Source organism: Pinus tabuliformis, chromosome 8, assembly GCF_031772625.1.
Source record: "Pinus tabuliformis cultivar Carrire ecotype Pingquan chromosome 8, CPIR1, whole genome shotgun sequence".
Taxonomy (NCBI): Eukaryota; Viridiplantae; Streptophyta; class Pinopsida; order Pinales; family Pinaceae; genus Pinus; species Pinus tabuliformis.
Window position 1 is genome coordinate 1,784,439,409 of NC_142294.1, and position 20,413 is coordinate 1,784,459,821.

Below are 20,413 nucleotides of genomic sequence, written 5' to 3' on the forward strand. Positions count from 1 at the left end.
AATGGTTCGAAACATGTCAACAAATAAATTTTGATGTGATTATCGTCAAAAAGATGACTCAAAAATTTAATATAGATAATAGAAACCTAACTTCAAAAATATTCCAACATATTCATTTGAAATTTTAAAATAATTTTTCATTTTATTGATTTTAAAATTAAAATAACTCCTATGAAAAATTTAAAACCCAAAATAATTAAGAAAATAAAATCAAATGTTTCAACCGACTTCTTACAATAGGTTGAAAGAAAAATAAACGACAATGTTAAAAGAAAAATAAACGACAAAATAAAATCAAATGGCTCCACCAAATTTTAATATCTTCAAATGATAAAAATAAAGGACAGACATACTTGATCGGTCGTACTCCGTCAAATAAGACAAATTGAATCCAAGATTCAAAGAGAGGGACTGTCACTCAGACTCTGTAAGTCAGGGATGTACACCATCTACGTGTATATACACCATTCCAGATGAAAGCAAAGAAAGTGTGTCCTCTTCTTGCACTAATTCAATATGAAGATATGCTTTCTTTTGAGGTTGACAAGTCGATGCACCTACCCTTAACCTGCGATTGCTGAATATTTCCCATCTCCCAAGGACGAGTGAGAAGGTTGTATGTCTCCCATGAGAAGAAGGTTGTTGGAGCTCCAGTGCATGCACCTATAACCTGCGATTCCCGAATGTTTCCTATTGTCCAGGAGGAGTGAGAAGGTTGTATATCTCCCAGAACTTAGAAGGAGAAGGTTGTTGGAGCTCCAGTGCAACAACGATGACAATAGCCAGGAGATTTTCTTCACTTATAGTGCGAGGAGTGCGGTCTGCTGGTTCCCGTTCATCTGCTGTTGGATCGCCAGGTATCAGGATGCTGACCATATTCTCTACTTCGTCCTCGTTTGTTTAAGCTTAATACATCAAAAGTTTAACTCAGCATTACGGTTTTTGTTAAGTCTCAGAATATTATTTGTGTCTCTGGTTTGGCTTTAAAGTGTGACAGCAGTAAAGTTACGGAATTCAACTTATTCTGATCTTTTCTTCGATCTCAAATTAATTCAGGCGTCTAATTTTGAGTGAAATTTTCTAAACGTGTTGAAGTATCTGTATCATATTCTTTATTTAAAACTAAATTGTGAAATCTTTAAGCCAGAAATGTCCATATTCAGGTTTTACTAGGAGTAATTTGTCCGTAGCTGCAGAAAGATTGATTTTGAGGGAAAGATTATAGTTTATTGAAATCTAAAGCCAAAATTGTGAAATCTTTAAGCCAGAAATGTCCATATTCAGGTTTTAGTAGGAGTACTTCGTACTTAGCTGCAGAAAGGTTGATTTTGAGGGAAGGTTGTAAATTTATTGAAGCCGCCTTATTGTATTCTTTAGGTTGATTTTGAGGGAAAGATTGTAAATTTATTGAAGCCGCCTTATTGTATTCTTTAGGTTGATTTTGAGGGAAAGATTGTAAATTTATTGAAGCTGCCTTATTGTATTCTTTCCTTCAAATTTTGAAGCAGTACATCTCTAAATACAGGGTCTAGTATAAATGTTGACAACTTCAGTTACAGAGAGGATCATTTTGATGTCCATGCTCAAGTAGGAATGTGCAGTAGCTATAGAGAGAAACATTTAATGTTCAGGCTTTAATGTCCATATTCAGGTTTTAGTAGAAGTACTTCGTACATAACTGCAGAAAGGTTGATTGTGAGGGAAAGATTGTAAATTTATTGAAGCCGCCTTATTGTATTCTTTCCTCCAGATTTGAAGCAGGACATCTCTAAATACAGGGTCTAGTGTAAATGTTGACAACTTTAGTTACAGAGGGTTTCATTTTAACGTCTAGGCTCAATTAGGAATGTGCAGCAGCTAGAGAGAGAATTATTTAATGTTCAGGCTTTAATAAGAGTACTTGTGTACGAGAGATTTATATTGATGTTTAGATTTCAATAAGAATACTCGCGTACAAAGAAATTCTTTTTGAGTGAGGAGACTGTAAATTTATCGATGCGCGTTATTATATTCTTCCCTTTCCTTAAGCTAAAACGGTAAAATTTTGAAGCCAGACATTTAAATTCAAGGTTCTAAGAGGAATGTTTGCTTTAGCTTTGTAGAGGTTCATTTTGAGTTTCTAATAGGAATATTTGGATTAATTACAGAGAGACTCTGTAAATTGATTGAAGTGGCCTAATTTTAATCCTTGTTTGCGCAAATCTGAGGTCGGAAATCTCTAAATTCAGGCTTTAATAGAAATATTCGTCTGTTGAGTCACAAAGAGTTTCGTTTTGTGTGAAAATTTGAAATTTCACTCTAGACATTATAAAGCCAGACATTTAAATTCAGGGTTCTAATAGGAAAATTTTCTTTAGCCATAGAGAGGTTCATTTTGAGGTTCTAACAGGAATATCTATCTGGATTAGTTATAGACCGAGAGTCTGTAAATTTATTGAGATGGCCTAATTATAATATTCTTTTGTGCAAATTTGACGTCGGAAATCTCTAAACTAAGGCAGTAATGGAAATGATTGCCTATTTAGCTACCAAGCATTTGATACCGTGTGAAAATGTGAAAATTTACTTAAGGCATTTTGAAGCCAGATATTTAAATTCGGGGTTTTACTAGGAAAGTTTGCTTTAGCTATAGAGGTACATTTTGAGGTTTAATAGGAATATTTAGATTAGTTACAGAGAGAAACGCTATAAATTTATTGAAGTGGCCTAATTATAATCTTCATTTGTGTCCAAAATCTCTAAATTCAAGATGTAATAGAATGTTTACCCATTTAGCTACCAGCAGTTTTATTTTGTGTGAAATCTTGAAAATTTAGTTAATGCATATTGAAGCCAGACATTTAAATTCAGGTTTCTAATAGAAATGTTTGCTTTAGTTATAGAGATGTTCGTTCTGAAGTTCTAATAGGAATATTTGGATTAGTTACAGAGAGAAAGTCTGTAAATTTATTGAATTTTTTTGGGTAGCCTAATTATAACCTTCCTACGTGCATATTTGACGTTGGAAATCTCTTAATTCAGGCTGTCAGAGAAATATTTACCTAATTTATAACCAAGAGAAAGAGAAAGTGGTCCTTATACTTTTGCACCCCCACCCAATGAAAAGAAACTCATACTTTCTGAAGAAGTTGCTTTGTTCATCAAACTAATTATGTATATTTTCTGAGGAGTTGCTTCATTATAATATAGGGGTATCATACATTACATGGTTGGGTTTTAATGCTTATCCTTAACCTGATTGTAGATCCGAGTTATTAAAGGTCTTAATTAAAAAGTCATGATTGACTTTATGGATAGGCCCTTTAATTGTCTAAATCTACAATTGGGTTATATTTGGTAGGTCCTAGCAAATAACCAATTGTTGGCTTGACATGCAAATCAAGATCCACTTAGGTGTCCAACAAAGGTAGTGTGGTCTAGCTCTAGTGTTTCAATTACTTGCCATAAAGAAGGTTTTACTTGAGGTGCATTGTCATCACTAAAGATATAGCAAGACTATTAATTGAAAGAGGTTATAACCATAAAACATTCAAGACATTAATATTACATCCATTTACTCCATTCCTTAATTATGCACTAATAAAGGTTGGTTGGTGTGTTTTCAATGACCTAGACATGAATTAAATTGGGATGCAAGAGAAGTACGTAGAGCCATGCTACCTTAGAAAACATTACAAGGCAGGAAGGACAAAGAAATTAAAGGGGAAATGGACTATGCTGACAACGACATAAAGATGAGAGAAAATAGAAGGTGGAGGAAAGGAGAGGGGGACTCTCTGTCATTCGATCATAATTCAACATTCAACAACAGAGTAGGAGGAACAACAAAGGAGACTTGTAGGAAGAAAAGAAAGACAGTGATATCAGTGCAATTGGAAAGATTGGTAGGAAGAAGATCTCTCCTAGGTGAGGAACAATGGTCTTTTGATTCCTTGTATATCAAAAGGGTGAAGATGGTCTTCTTCTAGATTCCCTTGATGGCTAGGGTGAAGGGTTGTTCCTTGGATTCTTGAAAGGAGGATATTTGGAGCCTTTCTTGTTGTTTGGTTTTACAATGGATTCTAGACTCCCCAAGGCATGTGGAACCATTGTGTTTTGTTTGAAGAGTGGAGACTTTTTTCTCTAGACTCCCTTGAAATTCTTGGGTGGAGGCAACAAGCCTTTGGATTCCTTGTGTGTTTTGGTTGGCTACCATTGGATACTTAAGGGTGGAAGTTGTTGGCTTCTAGATTCCCTGTACATTTGGTAACTTCTAAGTAGCTGGTGGGCGGAGGAAGGAGGCCTCCGGAGTCCTTGTTTCAGCTAGCAATTGATGTTTTATTCCCTTGAGAAAGACCCCTCAATCTTTGAAATTTGGCTGGGGGTGACATTTGCAAGTGAGGACTGACTGCAACTCTTTATTATTGGGTGGAGAGTCCTTGTCCCAAACTCAATTTCCCATACTTCTATTTTCAATTCAAGATAAATCCATGTACATGTGTATTATAACAATGGATGTATTTGTATATGTTTTAACTATTAAATTTAAGCTACATTGATTGCTTGAAATGTGCATAATTTACAGTGATAATCTGAAAAGAAAGAGACCTTGTTAAATGGTTCTTGTGACTGTGATTTTGCTCCAAATGCTCTGAATGCAAGGAGTCGTATATATATATATATATATATATATATATATATATCAATGATGTAGGCACCGAGAGTGTATAACTATGTAGGTAGTGTGAGTAAGAACTGGGGAGGTAATTTTAACCTTGTTGGTTGATTAAATACTTAACTTAATTGTTAAGCTCAAGTAATGTAAATTATGTGCACACTGGGTTTGTGGAGAAAAAAAAACCAAATTAAACATGCCAAACCAGTCCTTATAAAATCGTGCTTTGCTCAAGAGCAGACATATAAATATGCCATAGTGTTGGGGGACTGGGGTGACGTTTCCCAGAGGTTGACCCCCATAATCCCAAGAGATGTAGGCTAGAAGAGCATTCGGGCCAAGGGACTGGGATGAATTGTACTAGAGGTGCAAGAGGAACAACCAATCAGAGTCATCGAGGTGAAGGGACCGAGACAATGTGTCCCGGAGGTCCCACCCGAAGGTACAAAGGGGAGCAGGCATGGGAAGGGTCGGGATGACGTGGCAAGTCAATATCAATGAGGAGGTCGGAGGAATGGGACCCAACTTGTCATCATGTGCACATCAACAAACCCTGCAAGTGGTTTTGGAAAACTCGAAATTTCCTTCTCTGACACCCCTTGTAGTGGTTTTGGAAAAGGTGATGGACGGTGTTGGAGTGAATATGAGTCGTTGATTAATTGTTTCTTCTTTCCTCCCATTCCGAGGGGTGTGCTCCTTGTAAACATAGTGCACTTTACCTTGTCGGAGTTGCTTATGACAACTTCGTTGTTCAAATGTGCGAGGATCCACCTAGAAACTGCATGTCTTTTATGTGACGGTGGGGACCGCCAAGGCGTACTGGTAGGGCATATATATATATAAGAAAAAATGTAATCCCATTTTTCTAACAGAATAAGAAAGATTGGGTTTATCCTTATGAAATCGTGCTTTTCTCAAGAGAAGACATATAAATATACGATAGTGTCGGGGGGACTGGGATGACGTGTCCCAGAGGTTGACCCCCAGAACCCTGAGAGACGCAGGCTAGAAGAGCGTCCGGGAAACGAGGCTGGGATGAATTGTATTGGAGGTGCAAGAGGGGTGGGCAATCAAAGTCATCGAGGTGAAGGGACCGGGACAATGTGTCCCAAAGGACCCACCCAAAGGTACAAAGGGGAACAGGCATGGGAAGCATCGAGATGACGTGGTAAGCCAATATCAATGATGAGATCGGAGGAATGGGCCCAAACTTGTCATCATGTGCACATCAACAGACCCTGTAGATGGTTTTGGAAAACCTGAAATTGCCTTCTATGATACCCCTTGTAGTGGTTTTGGAAAAGGTAATGGAAGGTGTTGGAGTGAATATGATCCAAGTGGATATTGGTGGCCACTTGCCAAGTCCACTTGGAACCCCACCATTGTTTCTTTCAACTTTTCAAATTCCTTAATTGTAGCACAGTTTACTATTTTCAGCAGTTTTTTGGGTCTTGAACTTCCGGAGCTGTTTTGAGGCCCTAAACGATGTTCTTTGGGAAAACTGGGAGAAACATGGGTCCATGGACCGATGTTTCTTTTCCCAAAGTTGTGGTTCTTGGATAGATCTTTCTAACGAGATACTGTGCACGTCAAACAGAGATCGTATGCCAAAGTTACGACCCCGTGAAGTTGATGTACCAATTTACCCAAATGGGGCCCACAGTTTGGCATTTCATCTTCTAGGGTTAGGTTTTTGGATGTTTAGGGTTTTCCATTATTTCTCAACAATAAATAGGTCTGTGAGCCTTATTGTAACACAGTTCAGAGCCATGTAGCCACCACATCTCTTCTTAGAGATAAGCTACTATCGCCCTAGCTGGTTTATTTCCATTGTTGTTTGTAAGCATATTTCAGTATTTTGCATTAATGAAGTGAAGTATTATTTCCGCTGCATCTTTGTGTTTACGGTTATCTCTGTAATTTGTTGTGTTCCTGTTTAAATCCGGATCAGTGGTATTAGAGCGGTCTGCTTTTTCTCTGTTTTTCTTTGCATGTCCCCAACAAGGTTGGGATATAAGGAGTTAGGGCTTGAACTGGTCAAACCTTTGCAATTCCGGCCTCGCAAATCCCAACGACCTCCCATGGCGGATGAAAAGAAAGACGAGGGGGCAGGAGATCCTATCAAAATCTTGCTCGAAGAAGCCCTCAAGCGAAAAAGGAACGCGATGATGGACAACTTTGCTCAGATCCTTCAACGCTACCCAGGGGTGACACATCAGCTTCCAACGGCTACTCTGGAAACGCCACACCGTTTAAGGTACAAGTTAATTTTGAAATCCCCATATTCGAGGGTCAGATAGACGCAGATGTCGTCGATAAATGGTTAAATCTGCTAGAGGGTTATTTTTCTGTTCATGATTTTTCCAGTCGAGAAAAGATTATTTTTTCTCTTCCCAAAGCAGCCCCCCACGTCAAGGACTGCTGGGAAACCTACTGCGAACAGAAGGATGAAAGTACAGGCTCACTATTTTCAACTGCACCCACTTGGGATTCATTCCAGGATTCCATCAAGGAGCAGCACTACCCTATTGGAAGCTATGAGGATCAATACATAAAGTGGACCACACTGCGGCAGGAAAGGGACCAAGACGTGTTGGAGTTTACTAATATTTTCCATACCCTTCGCACAAAGTTGGGTATCAAGGATTCAGAGTAGCATTTGGTACTCAAGTACCGTGGTTGCTTGCACGAGTACATCCAGGAAGAAATATAATTCCTGAACATCCCCTCACTCGGCACGACAACCCGATATGCCGTCAAGGTCAAGAAAAAGTTTAAACAGAAGAAGCGAGACTTTGGATCTGCGAATCTGAAGCAAGGGAAAGGTGCCCCCAAATCACAGAACAAAGGACAAAGCCAAGGCGGGGCGGCCCAACACAACTCGCCAAAGCTACAAGCAAAGAACAATGCCGTGAAGCTGAAAAGGGACATAGGAAAGTGGTGTGAGTTCCATAAGAGCTCCACTCACAACACAAGTGAGTGTCGGGCCAAACAATCACTGGTGGCCGAGCTAAAGGTTTCATAATCAGATGCATGTTCCGACTTTGAGTCAGAACCCGACAAGGGGAATGACAAAGTGAAGTAGATTATCGATGCGGAGCCCAACGCCACCGTTGCCACCATGAAGATCCAGAAGAAGGAACCTGAAGATCCAGAGGAGGAGGAGCGTCTCTTCCACTCCTAGATGTGGGTAAAGGGCTCTTCGCTACAGTTCATTGTCGACAGCGGGAGCCAAAAGAACCTCATTTCGGCAGAGGTAGTGAAGTGGCTGGGCTTACTGACCACAACACATCCACAACCGTACACCATCGGGTGGCTTCACCAAGGACAGGATCTTTGCATGAGCCAGCAGTGTCGCCTTCCATACAATATCAAGCCCTTCACGGATGAGGTATTGTGTGACATTGCTCCCCTTGAAGTTTGTGATGTATTATTAGGACAACCATACTTGTGGAAGCGACATGCTGTGTATGAATCAAGGCCCTGTGCGGTTATTATTACTTTGGGAGATAATTTGTACAGGATACCAGAGGTAGCACTGCCTACCACCATCTCTTTGATTACTGCAAAACAATGCAGTAATCTCATTTCCAAAACCAGGAAATTTGTTTTCCTGATGATACGCCCTCAAGGAAAGAAAAAGACGGTGGCCACGACCTCCAGACAGGGCCCCTCCACACGACAACTACAGATGGACAAATTCGTGGAGGAGTACGAGGACATCTTCACCTCCCCCACAGGGGTTTCTCTACACTGTCAGGTCAAGCACTCCATCGATCTGACCCCAGGTGTGTCGCTGCCCAATGGACCAATCTATCGGTGCTCCGTTCTAGAGAATGATGAAATCAAGAGGCAGATTCAGGAGCAACTACAGAAAGGTCACATCCGTCCCAGTCCATCACCCTATGGGAGCCCGATCGTGTTGGTACAGAAGAAGGATGGGACTTGGAGACTCTGTATTGACTATCGGGCACTGAACAAGATCATTGTCCTCTTGGACCAACTAAAGGGGGCAAAATATTTCAGCAATATCGATTTGAAGTCAAGATATCACCAGGTACCAATCGAACCCTCCGATGTGTGAAAGATTGCCTTCAAAGCCAAGGAGGGACTTTTCGAATGGTTGGTTATGCCTTTCAGATTGACGAATGCTCCTGCAACTTTCATGAGGCTAATGGATGACATCTTGCAGCCATTTACCAACTCATTTGTAGTGGTATACTTGGATGACATCCTGATCTTCAGCTAGAGTTGGGAAGAGCACCTCCACCACATCCGACAGGTTCTTCAAACACTGCAACAACACAAGTTATGTGCCAATTTGGAGAAATGCACTTTTGGCATGTCCCAGGTTCAGTATCTGGGATACATTATTGATGAAAGGGGGTGCATGTGGATCTAACTAAGATCCAAGTCATTTGAGATTGGCCATCTCCAACCACTCTGACAGAGCTCCACAACTTTCTAGGTCTTACCAACTTCTACCACAGGTTCGTGTTGGGATTTTCTCATATCACTTGGCCCTTGAGTCAAGTCACCAAGGGAGGAGAGAAAGCAAAATTATTTTGGTTTGAATCACAACAGAAGGCATTCACAGAGTTGAAAGATCACCTCTGCACGACACCAATGCTCGCATTAACAGACTTGCAACAACCATTTGAAGTCGAGACAGATGCCTCTGACTATGCTATTGGGGCAGTCCTTACTCAACACGGGCATCCAGTGGCATATCACAGTGAGACACTTTCAGACACCGTCTAGAAGTATCCCACTTATGAAAAAGAGGTGTATTCCATTGTGCAGGCTTGCCGACAATGGAAGCATTACATTTTGGGGAAGGAAACGGTCATCCACACAGACCACCGACCCCTACAGTTCATTGAGACCCAAGGGAAATTGCAGAATGATCACCATCATAAGTGGTCCACATACCTGCAATAGTTCCATTTGAATATCAAGTATAAGAAGGGTAGCACCAATAATGTTGCAGATTGCCTCAGTCGACCACCGATCATGGCATTAACCACTGTGCTCAACTCTTGTGGGCACGAGACTTCTGATTCGCCACTTCTCTACAAAAGCGACCTAGAATTCAGCCACACATACCAAACACTCTTGGAGGGTCAGCATGTTCCAGATTTTCACCTCCAGGATGCCCTGTTATGCCACCTGCGTCACCTTTATGTTCCTTCAAGTGAGCGTTCCAAGATGATTTGGAAAGCACACTACAGTCGGGCTGCTGGACATTTTGGGTTTGAGAAATGGTGGCAGTACTGTAGAAGTATTTCTATTGGTCAAATCTTCGACAGGATGTTGGGAAGTACATCAGAGCATGCACTGCCTGTGCCATTGCCAAACCAACCATCAAGCAGCAAGGTCTTTACACCCCGCTGCCTACCCCTAGTCAACCTTGGGAATCCATCTCCATGGATTACATGTCAGGCCTTCCTTCCACTAAGCATGGAAATGACTGTGTTTTTGCGGTCGTCGATAGGTTCTTGAAGATGGCCATTATGGCTGCCTGCAAGAAGAATATCACAGTAGAAGCCATTGCTAAACTCTTCTTTGAACGAGTGTGGGTACACTTTGGGATCCCACAGTCTATCATCTCAGATCGGGATAACAGGTTCCCCAGTACATTTTGGTCTAGTCTCTGGTCGATGCTCGACACCAAACTCACTAAGTCCACAGCCTTCCATCCTCAAACTGATGGCCAGACAGAGGTTGTCAACAGGATGATCCTACACATTCTGCGCATGTACAACTCAAAGCATCCACGCACGTGGGACGAGAGCCTCCCCCTTATGTTTAGCACAGCTACAACCGGGCTCTCCATAGCTCGACTAGCCACAACCCTTTTCAGGTGGGCTTGGGATTCCAGCCACTATGTCCTATTGATGTGGCCATGCCATTTGCAGCTACTCACGCATGCTCATGTCCAGTCCGAAACAGATAAGGGAAACAAATTCATTGAGCACATCCAACATATTCGCCAATAGGTCCATGACATTCTAGAGAAATAAAATGCCAAGTACAAGCAGCAACATGATCAACATCGGGTGCCACACAAGTTTCAGGTGGGCGACAAAGTCTGGTTGCATTTGCAAAAGGAACGCCTTACCGAAGCCTATTAGAAACTAAGACCACTCCGATATGGTCCTTACACCATTACCAAGGCTATGGGAGACAATGTATTTGAGCTCAGCATTCCCCTATTCCTTGGCCTGCACCCAGTGTTCAATGTGGACCGCCTTTGGCCATACTTTCCACCATTACTAGACACATCCGACATTGCAGAACAACTCAGACCCACATAGTTAAATCCAAATTGCATGGAACAAGCCACAACTGATCAAATCATGGAAACACAGATCAAGCACACTCGCCAGCAGAATATCCAACTGTATCGAGTTGTCAAAGCAGGCCAACTCCTTCACTAGGGCAAGTGGCTCACCAGGGACCAAGTTCAACAGAAGTTTCCTCATCTCATGGAGGAACTCAATGCAAAGGGGACTATTATTTCCTAAGGGGGGGAGGAATTATCTAGGTGGATATTGGTGGCCACCTACCAAGTCCACTTGGAACCCCACCATTGTTTCTTTTAGCTTTTCAGTTTCCTTAATTGTAGCACAGTTTACTATTTTCAGTAGTTTTTCCGGTCCTGAACTTCCGGAAACATTTTGAGGCCCTAAACGACGTTTTTTTGGAAAATTGGGGGTAGCATGGGTCCATGGACCAATGTTTCTCTTCCCAAAGTTGTATTTCTCAGATAGATCTTTCTAACGAGATACTGTGCGCGTCAAACGGAGATCGTATGCCAAAGTTACGACCCCTAGAAGTTGATGTACAAATTTACCCAAACGGGGCCCACAGTTTGATGTTTCATCTTCTAGGGTTAGGTTTTTGGATGTTTAGGGTTTTCCATTGTTTCTCAACAATAAATAGGCTTGTGAGCCTCATTGTAACACAGTTCAGAGGCATGTAGCTGCCACATCTCTTCTTAGAGATAAGCTACCATCGCCTTAGCTGGTTTATTTCCATTGTTGTTTGTAAGCATATTTCAGTATTTTGCATTAATGAAATGAAGTATTATTTCCATTGCATCTTTGTGTTTATGGTTATCTCTGTAATTTGTTGCGTTCCCGTTTAAATCTGGATCAGAATATGAGTCGTTGATTTGGCGATCAATGGTTTCTTCTTTCCTCCCATTCTGAGGGGTGACCTCCTTGTAATCATCGTGCACTTTACCTTGTCAGAGTTTCTTATGATGACTTCGTTGTTCAAATGTGCAGGTATCCGCCTAGAAACTTCATATCTTTTATGCGACGGTGGGGACCGCTCGGGGGTAGTGGTAGGGTACATATATGTATAGATATATAAGAAAAAAAAGTAATCCAATTTTTAAACAAAATAAGAAAGGTTGGATTTATCAGTAGCCACCACCCCACTGGGGTAAGTAGGGTGTTGTTACACCATCTTCATTTTTTACACCCTTTCTAGTTGCACTAGAACCTTTTCCCTGTATGCCATCCTCCTTTGTACATTGGTTCACTTCTACCTTGGCATATTTTTTAAATAACTTATCCCAAATTTATTTCTTCCCTTCAAACTCTTCTTGCAAATTATTCTCCTTTGTGTTTCTCTTGAATTTTTTTTTACCACTTTGTACAACATTTTCTATCTCATGCACAACCTTTTGCAATATTGTGCACGACGCTCTTGCATAGAATGTAATAGTCTCTCCCCCACCACCCTTACAGTATCTCGGGCTACAGGTGGTGTTCCTTATTGAATTGACTCGACCTCCAAGGTGTATCTTGAAGATGGAGTCACAAAATTTCTCTTTTTACAACTTCTTCAAATCTCAAAACAAATTCCATCATCGTGCTTTGCTTGTCGAGAGCTTTTTGACGATATAAATTTTAAACAAAGTCTTTCGGTAGAAATCACATGAGAGAATTTTTTGGTCGACGCGTTTCAAACCAACAAGTGTGGTTCATCATTAGGACCAGATGATGAACCACACTTGTTGGTTCAAAACGCGTCGGCCAAAAAATTCTCTCATGTGATTTATACCGAAAGACTTTGTTTAATTCATTATGGATCACAGAAGCATGAATACAGATATAAATTTTATCTTAATTTGACTCTTGGATTGAAATTTATAACTTCATGAAGTTTGATCAATTGTATAAGGCCACATTAAGATTAGGCTACCATATGGTATCCAAGAAAGATAAATTTGTCTATTAGCAGTGTGTGGAGTTTTTATGTCGAGGAAAGGTCGTCAAGTGACAAAAACCAAAGGTGGCTTACGAGGGGCCAAATATCCAATTTGTAGATTGGAAAAGGAACCCCCACAATAGATCTATGTCGTCCTCATACTATGGTGGTTTACCAGAGTGGTTTTTTTCGCCCCCCCCCCCCCCCATCCCCCTTGCGTTAACCTTTGGAAGGATGTAAGCACTTGTAAATCATCAATCCTGTAGACTTTGCGATTGCACTACAAAAAGGAAGCTGGTAGATAATGAGGGTAGTCCTATTAGTTGGTTGTCCCGACAAATGGCAAGTTTATTGTTAATTGTCACCAGCGCTCTATTGCCACTAGTCCACCATTACCACCATCAACACTCAAGGGTTGAATTATGTTGTTAAGCGGCAGGTGGCGATAAAATCGTGTGGCATCCATGTGGCCTCCTCGTCACCTTGACAAGTCATTACAAAGGGGCTTATTTTCATGTCCAAGTCATGTCACATGGGGTTGTCACCACCCACGATTTTCAAAAATGAGAAAATACAAGGTGTAGTGAACAATGGGTAGCGTAAGGGCTCCACGTCATCGCAGTATTGCCATGTGGCACCAATGTGTAGTCCACATGGCACTGCCATGTCAACATAATGTGGGTCCACATCATCATTAAACTTCTTGTGTGACATCCGAGTAGGTCATCATGGTACTTTTCATATCAACTCTGGTGCATGGGTCCCACCAAGCTTGCCCCCTTCATGTTTGCAGTGATTTCCTAATGTATCTAGTTCATGACTGATCCAACCGCTCACCATTGTATTAGGTTTTCACTTCCCTAGATCTACGAATCCCACTCGCACTTAAAAGTAATCTGACCCCAACTATTATCCAACTATCACAAAAGTGTGCACTTTGATGTCACCCTTGGATACCAAATTCCCTGGATCCAATCCTACCTAAGGGTGATCCAACTCTGACCACATATGTGTCTTCATGTACACATGCACTCTTCACCACCTTGAATCCCAAATTCCCCAGATCTAGTTTCTTTCCACAATAATCCATATCCATCTTTTGGGCAATGCATATGGTGTGGGACCCACCACATATCATCTAGATCTCCACATTGTATTTGGAATATGGCATATCTGGGTCTATGAATAGGTGTGCATCCTCACCATACCCAGATTCCTGGATCGTCGGATATCCTTCCACACTTCAAAATAATCTGGCCTCGAATGTATCTAGGCCTTCATGTTTATATGTGCCATTGTTACTTTCGGATCCCCTGAATGCTCAGATTCATCGAATTTCTGTAGCACTCTTGAAAAATAAGGGAAAAACAAAGGAAATCTGGGTACTTTATTTAGACCAAATCACTTTTCAGGACACTAAATTTTCCGAAGGCTGAGACTAGGGCATGAGAAAAGAATCTCAAAAGTATTATACCAATCCAAAAGAAATGAAGGGGTTCCATCTGAACCCAAATTACAACAAGTCTAGAACTAAGAGAAAGGCATGGCTCTTAAGGCCATTTCAACCAACTTCAACACTATGCAAGATGAGATATGCAAGCCAATGTTATTTTGAGATCTATTGAAAGTTATTTAACTTCATCATTGGGTTAGGATTCCTTCATTGATTAGTAAGAAGACATACATGTTTATATGATTACACAAAAGGACTACAAACAATATATGTAACATCAGGAATCTCAGGCCATTAACCTAATTACAATTCTTAATTACAATAATATATATAAGTATTCATAAACTCATAGGATCATTGCATCATTCATTGTCTAAGTGACTATCATCTCTAACCAAATACTCATTTAACACACAACATATAACTCAAACTCATCACATGTAAGATAAATTAAAAGCATGGGTATGACAGTAAGCTTCCCAATTCATAAACATATAAGATAGTTGAGAACTCATAAAATAATAGGTTAACTGAGTGAACCTCAGAAAATTAGTCATAACCATATAAGTGATCCTACTATTCAAGAATATGGTAACAAGCACACATTTTCAACAATTCAATAAAACCATATATATGTGCGTGAGAGAGAGAGTTAAATTAGTTGGCAACTAAAGGAGGTAATTCGACTCTCCACCCAACCATAGGCTAGGTACCACCCTTGAGCCAAATCCAAAGTTTGAGGGGATGATTATTTAAGGGAATCACACCAAGGAGTCCACTGCCTAGGTGAATTATCTACTTCCCTCTAGTAGTAAGCACCACAACAACTCCCTTACTCTTATGAGCTTATTCATAAGGTTTGAACCAAAGATCCAGTCCAATTCAATCTTTCTGTTTGGCTCCATGAGCTCCTTGCTCTTTCTTTACCCAGCTTTATTACCAACTCCCTCCACTGCTTTCTCCTATGTTTCACATTGTTTGTTTTTGTGAGTTTTTTATTCCCTTCCATACAATCACACTCTTTCATCTATCAGTTGATGGTTTGGTTCCTTACGCCACCTCCTCCCTCTTTGGGTGAGGGCACCGTCTCCACTTCTCCACTTTGTCTTCCTAGGCTTCCATTCTCTTTGTCTCGATCCACTAGGAGGAACAGGATGGTGCCATCCCTCCCCATGTTGCTCACTCTACAACCTTTAAAAGCATGTCATTGTAGGTTGGTGGTTGGTCACATATATGTTAATGAGGCTAAATGTTACCATTGTAGGTATACCCAACAAACATGTCACTAGAAATCAACCTGCATGCCAAAAGAAACCAATATGCACACAACAAGAAAGCGCCTCAAAACCTTGGATCCATGTGTCCCTCCGTTTAGGCTAGCCAATTAAATTCACATTTAATTTATTTCATTTTTACAACATAATTTCTCAACCATCCATGGCCTCCATGTTGGTATTACATAGTCAAAATTTTAACATTACAACAACAAGGGTAACGTGATGGGTGTTACATATAAGTAGAAGAAGCAAAAAATGAGATTGTAGGTTTAGGTTATTCTCTCTTAATGCTTGACAATCAAATGATTTATACGTTTCCAAGATAAGAAATGTAGATTGGATTTATCTTTACACCACGTTTGTAATGTCCCCCAACCAAAATTTACTCTTGGGTTTGTTAGAGCATCAACAATCTTAACATTTCTTAATAATTGAATGTGGATGATCTTGAATTTATGAAGAACAATATTTCTTAAATTATTTGGAGGGTTGAAATCAACTTCCAATTCAATATTCGTTGCTAATAATATTGATTAGCTTATTGGATCTAACTTAGTTTATTTATTATTATTTGAGAATCCCCTTTGTCTTCCAAGCTAGTGACCTTCATGATTTAGAGAACAAAAAGTTTTCTCAATGCGAAGGTTGGATTGTTGTAAAATTATTCGCTGATATACCCAATTTTCCTTATTATTTCACTATATATTTGGCATTACTAATATTTTCTTTTGATGCTCCATCAAAATTTAGCATCAAAAGGGGAGAGGGAGAAAGGTGAAGGGAGCCAAATCATTAGTATATGAGTTCTAGTGTTGTACAAAAGAATGGATTCGAATGCATTTGAATCAAATTTCAACTTGTCTTATAAAATCCCTGTTAAATCCTATGTTAACCAAGTTTTGATAAGAGAGTTTCTTTGATTTAATTTACAATATTCAAATAGGTTTCTTGTAGTTATTTGATCATCTTTTTGAGTTGACAAGGTTGTTTTCATCAAGTAGGTTAACTCATCGTTTCAAGAAAGAGTTCATTGTGATTTCTTTGATTCTAGTTTAGCAAAGTCTTATTAGGTTACCAATTGTTATTGTCATTAGCAATTGATTTGTCCTCCATTTGAATATTCCAGGAAAGAATAAGATATCTTATGAAGTTTTCCTTGAAAATAAAACATGAAATTTTTTTTTTAACTAAATATTTAAAATTTGGAAATTATATCCCATAGTTTGAATCCTAATTTAGATTGAACTAATATATATATATATATATATATATATATATATATATATATATATATATATATATATTTCAAGTGGGAACACTCGTAGTTTAATTCCTCATCCAAGAAGTACCCATCTTGCATACTTTCGATGGACCTTGCTACACGAAAAATGAGAAATGCATGAAAAACGTCATCGCAATATTGCAATGAAGTTTTTCATGCATTTCTAATTTTTCATGTAGTAGGGTCCATCGAAATAATGCAACATGGGTACTTCGACGAAGAATTAAATTATGCATCCAATGAATTCTCTAGCTCAAAATTTGAATAAAACCATAGAGAGATACACTAAAAATACGAGTTGAAAAAGTAGTTTTTCTTTTTTCCCTCTAAAATTTGATGATGTAATCTAATCTTATTTTATTATTTCAACCATTATATTATAATATTCCTTAGGAGGCCCATTTTAGACCCCAAAATTTCTCTTATGGTTAGGAATAGGCATACATGGATCTCTCTCCAATGTCTATGGCCCACAAACTCCCTCCAAGAAACAAGACATGTTTCATCACCTTACCTCCCTGAAGGAGCAACTAGACCCCTCCAAATGGATTATAGGAGGTGACTTCAACATCATCACCTCACTAGGGAGAAAAAAGGTGGTAGAAGACAAATATATCAAGAATCAGAGGATTTGAGAACCTTCATAGATGAGGCAAGCATCGTGGACATGAAGACTACCAACGACCTCTTCACTTTGAACAACAAGAGAGGAGGATCGGCCCAGATTTGGTCGCATCTATATCGCTTCCTTGTGGTAGAACCCCTCCTTGTTAGTGGGAATGAACTCTTAGTAGAGATCCTCCCATCCTTGAGGCCAGACCACTGACCCATATCCCTTTCATGGAGGACCTTTGGGAAATATTTAAAATGTCCCTTTCAGTTTGAACAATTCTAGCTCTCAAACCCCAACCTCATCCCCATGATCGAAGGTCGGTGGAAAGATATGTGACACTTCAAAGGGTCCAAGATGTACATCTTTCATCAAAATCTCATGCAGATCAAAATTCCTATCAAAAGATGGAACACAGAGGAGTTTGACAATGTCTTTCAAGAAAAATAATTCGTTGAGAATGTTATGTCCACTCTCCAATAAGAAATCATACTGAATGATCTCACTAAGGAAACTAATGCCAAGGAGGCAGACCTTTCTAAGCAACTAGAGGAGAACTACAAATAGGAAGAAATTTACTTGAAGTAGAAATCCATAATTCACTTGGTCAAAGGGGGAGAATACAATACATCCTTCTTTCATAAATCAACCATCCAAAATAGGGCCACCAATTGCATCACTATGCTTAGGATAGGGGCTGGAACTATTGTAGAAAAGCAGGAAGGCATTGAACAGGAGTTGTTCAACTACCTCTCTGATGTTCTACAGGAGCCTCCTCTACAGCGAGGGGGAGCCATCAACCAAATCACTACAAACATCCCTCAACTGGTCTCTGAAAACCATAATGCAACCCTCATCAGACTCATCTTAGAATTCGAGATCTTGGAAGTCCTTAACCAGATGGTGGATAGAGAAGCCCTTTATCCCGATGGCTTCACTATTACATCCTTCAAACATTGTTGACATTTCCTAAGTAGCGAAACACATGTAATCGTGGAAGAATCGAAAAGTAATAGATCCATCCTTCCGCCCTTCAATGCCACCTTCCTAGTTAATCCCAAAGGAGAACAATGTCACTTCCCCAAGTAAATACTGACCCATAACTCTTTGCAATGTTATTTACAAAATTATAACCAAAATCATTGCCAATAGGTTGAAGCCCCTTCTTCCTCCCCTCATCTGTCTTGAACAATCATGCTATGTAGAAGGTAGACTTATTCTTGATGGAATTATCTTAGCCCATGAGACCATTCACTTTCTCGAAACCCTCAAGAAGACCGACATGCTTATGAAACTGGACGTGTTCAAAGCCTTTGATAAGCTAAGATGGGAATACATTGAATGTACTCTAAAATCATTTGGCTTCTACACCCATTGGATTCAATGGGTCATGTCACTTATTTCTACTTCCTTTTTCTCTACATTGGTCATTGGCTCCCCCATAGAAACCTTCCTCCCCTCCAAAGGAATTAGACAAAGAGATCCCTTGTACCCGTTCCTCTTCATTCTCATGGCTGAAGATCTTGGCTGAACCATAAAGAATGCTAGACTAAAAGGTTCTATAAAAGGTCTAAGTATCCACAACAACACTACTCACACCCACCAACAGTTTGTGGATGATACCCTCCTCATGAATCATCCCTCTGACCTGAATTGGATCCTAAAACACTCTCTAAGTTTTCATAACTCTGTAAAATTCATGCCAAAAGCTTCAAATTCTTACAAATATCAAGCTTATCAGAAGTATCCTCAAAATAGTTGTAATTTGTGAGCAGCACGAAGCAATGAGGACCCTCGATCAAGCGCGTAGACCATTGGCCCATGGTAACGCACGCTGTCATGAATTGGAAAAATGGGAGGTCTTTTTGAGAAACGGCGGTGGTTTCTAATATAGCGATTTGCCAGGAAAACCCCTCAAAGATGGAAAATCCCTGAGCGACCCGGACCCGAAAAGTTATGTAATGCAATGGATATCGCACCGATTCCATCAAAAGTGGGGTCCCACAAAAACTGGCAGGATATCGGAAGGGCCTCGAGCGGTAAGCGATTTCAACCGAGTCCCACTTGATGCTACACACTGGGTGCCACGCGTTTGGTGGAAGAGAGAGAAAACCGCTCACATCGGACGGGTAAATGTCATGCTACTTACCCAGCCTATATGGATGGAGATTGTAGGATCTGGAGGCTCCAGATCGACGGCGGAAATGTGATCCGATGGATGACCAGATTCAACGAGGAAAAAGACAGAGCTTTATAAAATTTGGAGTCCGAGATAGACGATGCGACGACAAAAGGTCGTGTTCGTGAGCATTCTTGAGTTAACGGTAAAAACGGTCATTTCAAAGACATCTAAGAGAACTGACACCTAGTTCGTTATGAAATAGGTGGCCACCTCCCTGCGAGGCATTACACAGTGATGATGATGTAGAACAGGGGAATTCAAACAGACAAAGGCAGGAGAATCAGATAGTTGGGAAGCTAAAACGAACAGTTGAAGGCAGATTAGCTTTAAAGCCACCAACTAACAGAGAAAGAGAACAGTTAGTTAGACATAGAAAGTTAAGAGTAGAGAGAAGAAGCCGAGCTGACTTCCAGAAGCAAAGGCAGCGTCGAGCCAGACAAAGCTAGAGAGAGAGTCAGAGAGTCGGTGTACTCCAGAGAAGGCTTGAGAGACTCAAGAAAACTCCTCTATATATGCCTATCATGTATGAGTCTCAGATTGGGCTCATATTACTGTGACTAGTAGAGGTCGAGTTTCAGTAAGGCGAGTCTGTGTACTCGGGAGACTGGGAGAATCCAAGTTCAGTCCTGCTGATTTATATTTGTTGTGTGAGGCTCAAACCGAGCTCACTATTGTAAGAAATCTTCTTTGAAAACATAATAGAGAGGCCACCACTGAAGGCTAGACCAGGAG

The 20,413-nt window shown here is 40.2% G+C and overlaps 1 protein-coding gene across 1 annotated transcript in view; it reads left to right on the plus strand.

Moving 5' to 3' along the window:
• The first annotated feature begins 489 nt into the window (after positions 1 to 489).
• Positions 490 to 20,413, plus strand: part of LOC149243341 (benzaldehyde dehydrogenase, mitochondrial-like) — a 108,639-nt gene continuing 88,715 nt past the window's right edge. The window contains exon 1 of the mRNA XM_089374486.1: positions 490 to 857. Within this exon, the coding sequence (XP_089230612.1) occupies positions 773 to 857 (85 nt within the window). The 5' untranslated portion in view covers positions 490 to 772. The remainder of the gene's footprint in view (positions 858 to 20,413) is intronic.